Raw genomic sequence first — 7,500 nt, 5'->3', positions numbered from 1 at the left:
TAACCCAATCCTGGACCAAGGAAAACACACGAGCTGGCTCAGGCACCATTTTTGAACCCTGGCCAATCACACGGAGTCCAAAACAATGCCCTGACCTACCCCAACCTGTGCCTTGGCCTGTAAAAAAAACGAATGTAATGTTAACTCTGCGATAGTCCGCGTCCAGTGTAATTTTAGACAATCGCAGGAGGTGCAAATGCAAAAATGTGGGGGAGGGAGGGGGGATGGGAATGAGGTGGGTGTAAGCTGGAGGCAGGTAGGTGGGTAGGTGGGTGTAGGTTGGTTGGTTGGTTGGTTGGTTGGTTGGTTGGTTGGTTGGTTGGTTGGTTTGGTTGGTTGGTTTGGTTGGTTGGTTTGGTTGGTTGGTGGGTAGGTGTTTTTTTTTTAGTCGAGGTGGGTGGGTGGGTGAGTTTTGGGTGGGTAGGTAGGTGGGTGGATAAATGTGTGGGTGGGGTTTGGGTGGGTAGGTAGGTAGGTGGGTGGGGTTTGGGTGGGTAGGTAGGTAGGAGGGTGGATAAATGAGTGGGTGGGCAAGTGGGTGGATGGATGGATAGATATAGAGATGGATGTATGGATGGATAGATATATAGATAGATAAATGGATGGGTGGGTGGATGGGTGGGTGGATGGATTAATAGTTGGATGGATGAATATATATATGGATAGATATATAGATCGATGGATAGATAGATAGATAGACAGATAGATGGATGGATAGGTTGATGGATGGTTGAATGGATAAATAGATGGTTGGAAGAATAGATAGATGTGTAGATAGTAGATATATAGACAAATAGATAGTTAGGTAGATAATTCGATAGCAATAACAAACGGGGTAATTAATCATTTGCACTGACCATAACCATTAGTCACACACGAGGAATAGTCTCACCTGTTCACTGCTGTCCGAGTTGACAATCATCGGGCAGGTCAATTGAGGGTAGTTATCGCAACAAGTGTGAGCGCACGCACGGTCTCACGCATTCGGAGGTGCAAGCAGACAAGCACAACACCTCACTTGCACTCATTCACTGATTGAGGCGGTGTTCCTATAAGTTTCATCACCGGGTGGAGGAGGATAGGGGGGGGGAGGAGGAATATCTCGTTTTTTATGCTATGGTGGTGTTGTGTTTACGTTTTTGTTTTTGTTTTTCTTCTTCTTTCCGTTTCGAAGATGCTGGGTGTCTCTGCCCCATGTATTTTGAAGAGCGGTAGGGAATATAGGTGTTTACTTTTTGTATGTATATATATTTCTATATAAGACGCGATTACATTTGATTAATTGGTTGTTCAAGCCAAATATCTTTTTATTTTCGTGTTCTCATTTCTTCCTCATTGATTGTCATTGTTGCAATCATCGGGTCAATCCACGCGAACACACACGTAAACAATACTGCTTTCTGTCAGCGTGCACTCAAGAACGCTCCTCCAGAGAGACACCTTATTGTGCTTGGGTTAACCTCGGAACAGTAATTTGCACAAGCTTCCGAGGCCAGACACTCACCCCAAAAAAATGAAAAAGGTATAACCACCACACGTTCGTAACTCCACGTACTTCCAGAGACCTCCTCAAAAAAAAAACAAAAAAACACGAACGACCCGACCCGCGTGGGTAACTAACTTCACGCACGACCTCTCGGAGGGCCGCCCCCCCTCCTCCAAAAAAAAAGAGAAAAGTACGAACGACCTCCGTGGGTAACTCGGCGAAGTTCCAGAGGCCGCAAAAACACGACTGACCTCCGTGGGTAACTTTGCGATCGGAGCCACTCCAGAGCCTGGCCACTTTACGCACCCGATTCCCAGTGGACGTGTGTGTGTGTTGTTTATGTGGCCCGTGGGGTGCCGGGCGCCGCCGCGGGTGACACGCCACTTGGAGGCGACGAGACCGGGATGAGAAAAGCACCTCGAACACGAAACTCCCCAGATCGGACGAAATAACCGAAGGGAGTGGGGAGAGTGTGGGAAAAATCGGTCACTGAGCGACAAGAAACGTGTGCTCCCTCCACGCTCTCTCAAAGTGTACTGACTTATGATTGGGTAAGACTTGGAGGATGTGGTGGCCTGCTGTTCACCGAGGAGCCAAACGTACGACTCACTTCCACGTTTGTTCACTTTCTGCTCGGCTCCGGCAACCTCACGGAGAGCCTGTAACACGTAGCAGAGTAAAAGAACAGCGTGTTGATCTCGCTCTCCCACGAAACAGACTCGCGTTATTTCGTCCCACCATTGCAATGAGATTAATAAGCGCTAATCGGCAACGTCACGTGTACCCACCCCTACCTCCCCCTCCTCCCGTCCAATCCCCCCTCCGGCCTCCCAACCTTCATATCTTACGTTTGTTAGGAAGTGAGGAAGATAAGGGATGTTGTTATCCAGAATTTCCTTGTTTCCCGTGTAGATAGGAAATCCCTCGCTGCTTAAAGGTACAAATGCAACAACAAACAGATCCACGTTTTCACCGTGATGTCTCTTGCATCCGTCCTTTCTCTAAGTTTCCTTGCGTCCGTTTCACCACCAAGGGCGATCTCGTAGTCAGGAACTTTGTAATGAAATATGCAAATATCATAGAGCGACCTGCATTCTGTTTACAATCAATCATAGTGAGAGAGCGTGCTTGGCTGCTTGTCCGTGAACGCGCATGTGCCTCGCCTCATGTCTAGTATCTTTCTCGTCTCATTTTCCCCCTTATCTTTATTATTATTCTCTTGGGTATCTAGCCATCTCTATTTCTGTTTATTCATAGTTCTCATATCCATTCATGATGCATCCTGATTCGGTGTCTAAAATCAAGGTTATTCGTTGGGAAAAGGACAGTGAATAGTTTTGCATTTAATATTGTAACATTGATTATGTACTGTCATGCATTTGTTGTCAGTGTTGCAAGTTCTCCTATTGTTGACATCATGCTTAACATAATTGTTGATGTTGTCACAGGGGTGCATAGGCCTAAAGGATGTCATTGGCGTTGTCATTAGGACTTCCGGTATATTACCTCGTATTGGTACATAGCGATAATTTGTTGTCGGTATCACTTTCACTTCATTTTTTTTAGAATTTCTATTGTGATAATAACGACAATAATAACTGGGACGATAGTGTCAATGCTGATAACAGTAAAAATTACTGCCATTGGGATTGTTATAACTATGAATCCATTACTGTCATTATTAGAATTAGAACTGTAATACAATTATCATTGTTGTTTGTGTTATCATTTTTATTATCATTATTATCACTGCCGTTGTCGACATCATAATTATGATTATCATCATCAATATTACTATTGTCATTATTATTATTATTATTATTATTATTACTGTTATTATCATCATTATTGTTATTATAATTGTAATCATTATCATTATTGTTATCATTATTATTATAATCTTGTTACTATTACTGTAATTATTATTAACAATATTACTGCTGTTTTATCTTAATTATTATAATTATCACTATATTGTCGTTGTCATTATACAAATACTCATTATCATTGTCATTATCATAATGAGCCTAAAAACTAGTGATAACTTATAACTTTGATAAAATAATTACGATAGTGATGATAATAATAGTATCATTATTTTTTTTTGTCGTTGCTGTTAACATCATTATATTTATTGACATTATCAGCCTAATCATGATTATAATAACAATCATTATAATGATGGTAATCATCATTATTATCATTACCATAATAATAATTATGTTAATACTACTACTACCAATGATAATAATAATAACAACAACAATAATAATAAACAATCATCAATATCATTATCATTGCTCTCATCATTATCCTTATTACCATAATTATTACTACTACTAATAGCGTTAATACTAAGCATCATAACACACAGTGGTTTTCAATGTCCCTTATTACGTAATGACCCTTAAGGTTGTTGTTCTTTTTAATGAGTACTTTTTTCAATAAAATCGAAGGAAATGTTTTAGTATTAATTATAAAAATAAAGGTTAACTTAAGTGATAGAATCATAGGTCAAAGCGGTCAAGGCCTTGATATTGACCTTAGATTTTGTCAGATACCCATTTCATGTGACCTTATGTGACCTTAACAAGGGCTCCCAGTTCAAGCCTTAGGGTCGCCGATGATAATAGGCCTAAATTATTGTTTCTGTTAGCGCCATGGTTATAATTCGTTATTATAGTTGTTACAGTTTGACATTATTAGTATCATTATTATTTGCATCACTGTTATTACTATCATTAGGAGTATTACTAGTAGTACTGCTAATTCTACCATTACCTCTCGTATATTAATTATATTAATGATAACAATGATTAATATTATCATCATTATTCCTATTTCTGTTGTGATTGTTATTCTTCTTATAAATGTAATTAGTATTATTGTAACTATCATAATTATTTTTGTTAGCGTGATGGTAATTAATTAAGGGATATAATTATAATGATAACGTTGCAATGATGATAGTAATAATCATGATGACTTTTATGATGATGTTTTAGATTGAGATGACGATAATTATAATGGTTATAACGATCATGATGTCAATAATGATAACGATGCCAATGTATATGACAAGGATCACAATCATAATACTGATAATGATGAGGACGATGACGATAATAACGAAAAAGAAAAAAGAGACTTTCAGAAGAAGAAGAAAAAAATCTCCCAACCAACCAAACTAAAATAAAAAAAAACACCCCATTTAAACAACAAACAACCAAAAAGAACCCCCCCTCCCCTCACTCCCAACAAACCCCACCATGCAGAAAAAAAACATGCACTGCAACATCACTGAGATGCAAGGCTGGATGAGCGACGTGTGAAAACTCCCGAGTGAGCGTGCGTGTCCTTTACCTATGTTTACATCGCTTACATCACCAAACACGGTTCCCCGGCACCGCTTCCTGGTCACCTGCGCCCCCATGTCAGTCAGTCAGTCAGTCATGGCATTCAGGTGCGTTACTATGATTGGGGAATTCGGTGTCTGGTTAGGGAGAAGGAGGGAGATGGAGAGGGAGGGAGGAGGAAGGGGGGTGTAGGGGGAGAGAGGAGGAAGGGGGTGGAGAGGGAGTGAGGAGCGAGAAGGAAGGGGGGTGGAGAGGGAGAGGGAGGGAGGAGGAAGCGAGGTGGAGAGGGAGAGAGAAGGAGGGAGAGGGAGGAAGGGGGTGGAGAGGGAGAGCGATGGAGAAGGAAAGGGTAGGAGAGGGAGAGGGAAGGAGAAGGAAGGGGGGTGGAGAGGGAGAGAGGAGGAAGGGGGTGGAAAGGTGAAGGAGGGTGAAGGAAGGGCTAAGAGACGGAGAGGGAGGGAGAAGGTAGGGGTGGAGAGGGTGAGGGAGGGAGAAGGAATAGAGGATGGAGACGGAAGGAAGAAGGGGGATGGAGAGGGAGAGGGAAGGGGGGGAGAAGGGGGTGGAAAGGATAAGGGGAGGAGAAGGAAGGAGGTATGGGGATGGAGAGAAAAAGGAAAGGAGAAAGAAGGGGATGGAGAGGGAAAGGGAGGGAGAAGGAATGGGGGATGGAGACGGAAGGAGGAAGGGGTGGAGAGAGAGAGGGAGAGGGAGGGAGGGAAAGGCTGAGGGAAGAGCAAGGAAGGAGGGTGTGGAGATGGGAAAGGGAAGGAGGAAGGGGGAGGGAGAACGAGGGTGTGGAGACGAAAAGAATGTGGTGAGGGAAGGAGGGAGGGAGGAAGGGAAAGGTGAAGAAAGGGTAGAAGAAGGAGAGGGACAAGAAGGGAAGAAGAAGGTGAGGAAGGCGGAAGGGAGAGAGGGGTATGAAGAGGGAGGGTTAAGGAAAATTGAAAGAGAGAGAGAGAGGGGGGAGATACAAAGGATGAGACAAATAAAATATATCTATTGAAATTAGTGATGCATAGAAAATAAAAGAATGGGAAAAAGGAATGGCACAGGAACATAAATTGAAAACATAAAAAAATACCAATAAACGAACAGTCCTTACTTTTGCATGAACGGTCTGATTGGGTTCCTTGCAATTATATCAATTTTGATCAAGACGAAGATGCACTTGAGAGGTTCGTGATGATTGCCAGATTGCATCCTATCTGAATATCATTGTTATGTTTCAGATAAATTATCAGCACCAGCCTGTTGATTTTCAAATGATATATCATCACCAACCTGTCAATTATCGATCAAGTATCTTCACCAAAGTGCCTAGTCCATCTTCGCCTCGAGATTAAAACTGAATATATATTAAATTCGAAATAAAAATGGTACAATATATCAAATCGTTTTTATTCAGAACCGGCGTTTGAGTTCTCCAGTTTCAGTGTTGAATGATTTCTTTATTCGTCGGATTCAATTTAACCTATATTTTCCCCGTTTTATTTCGCGTTTCACATAAAAAATAAGATTCAGAATAATAGCAATAGAGTCAACGTTTATTACAGAAAGACAACGAGCGTGAAAACCCCCGGGCATGAGGTCAAGCCAGGTTAAATCAGGTCACACAAAATTCTCCACACACGGCAAATCAAGACTAGAATTTCCGTTAATATTTCGACAATCCCTTCTCATTCATAACCTTAAATAATTATAGGGTAATGCCGTTCCCTTATTGCTAGCTACGGCTTGGATAATTCATCGGGGGTGGGCACACATGAATAATCCTCGATCACATTTACACAAGGATGGTTATTTCCATCACACGGAGATTTTTGGGGTGTGTGTGTGATGCTTATGCGCCAGGTCTGTTATTTACAAAGGTCCATGTACATCAGTCCTACCAACCTCGTCGATGCAGCTGGAATAACATCCATAAAATCAGCATAAGCAGGTAACAATAAGGACGGTTGCTGAGCTGTGGTCATGGCAAGGGCATAGAATATCTGAAAGGATAACTATACAGGAAGTGTAGGAACGAGGGGAAAAGGCCTCTACTGAATATATGTTTATATATATCTTTGGTTATGAGACCGCGAAGTGGTAGGTGTTCACTTATATAATCATTTCAAGAGAAAGACCGCGGTGCGAGGAAAGGAACTTAAGTGGAGGTGGAAGGAAGGAACGAGTCACAGACAAATCTATGTGGAACCAGAGAACGTTTCAGGTGGAAGTGGAAGGAAAAGGGTACCCAGGGAGCTACTGATAAACTTATATGGAGGTGGAAGGTAAAGAGGGGCCACAGAGGAGGTGTAAGTGGATAAAAGGAACTTTGGTGAACTCTCTCTCTCTTTCTTTCTCTCTCTCTCTCTCTCTCTCTCTCTCTCTCTCTCTCTCTCTCTCTCTCTCTCTCTCTCTCTCTCTCTCTCTTCCCCTCTCTCCCTCTCTCCCTCATTCTCTCTCTCTCTCTCTCATTCTCTCCCTCATTCTCTCCCTCATTCTCTCCCTCATTCTCTCCCTCTCCCTCTCTCTCTCCACTCGTTCTCTCTCCTTTGTTCAGGGGGGAGGGGGGAGGAAGGGGGAGTGGTTTACAAGGGATGATTAAAATTGTTGTATATGCTGACCCTACATTTCTTTTTGAATCTCAACAATGGTCTGCTGATGGGA

The 7,500-nt window shown here is 42.2% G+C and overlaps 1 protein-coding gene across 19 annotated transcripts in view; it reads right to left on the bottom strand.

The window, feature by feature from the left end:
- LOC122258287 (uncharacterized) overlaps window positions 1-7,500 on the bottom strand; it is a 209,833-nt gene that overhangs the window by 88,925 nt on the left and 113,408 nt on the right. Inside the window, exon 1 of one of the 19 annotated variants that reach the window (XR_015190774.1) lies at window positions 893-2,159. The exons of 13 other annotated variants lie outside the window; for them this stretch is intronic. Coding sequence is in view for 4 of the 6 variants with exons in the window: in XM_086534632.1 (XP_086390758.1) it covers window positions 893-922 (30 nt within the window). In the remaining 2 variants the exon portion in view is untranslated. Of the gene's footprint in view, window positions 1-892; window positions 2,160-7,500 lie in introns of those variants that run through there. 5 more of the 19 variants (XR_015190775.1, XM_086534632.1, XM_086534630.1 and 2 more) reach the window with 5 other exon arrangements.

The sequence above is a fragment of the Penaeus japonicus genome, unplaced genomic scaffold (genome assembly GCF_977035675.1).
Source record: "Penaeus japonicus unplaced genomic scaffold, GWHDUDI00000001_assembly GWHDUDI00000041, whole genome shotgun sequence".
In the NCBI taxonomy this organism is placed as follows: Eukaryota; Metazoa; Arthropoda; class Malacostraca; order Decapoda; family Penaeidae; genus Penaeus; species Penaeus japonicus.
The sequence above is the reverse complement of the archived record's forward strand: the minus strand, read 5'-3'. Positions and strand labels throughout refer to the sequence as shown.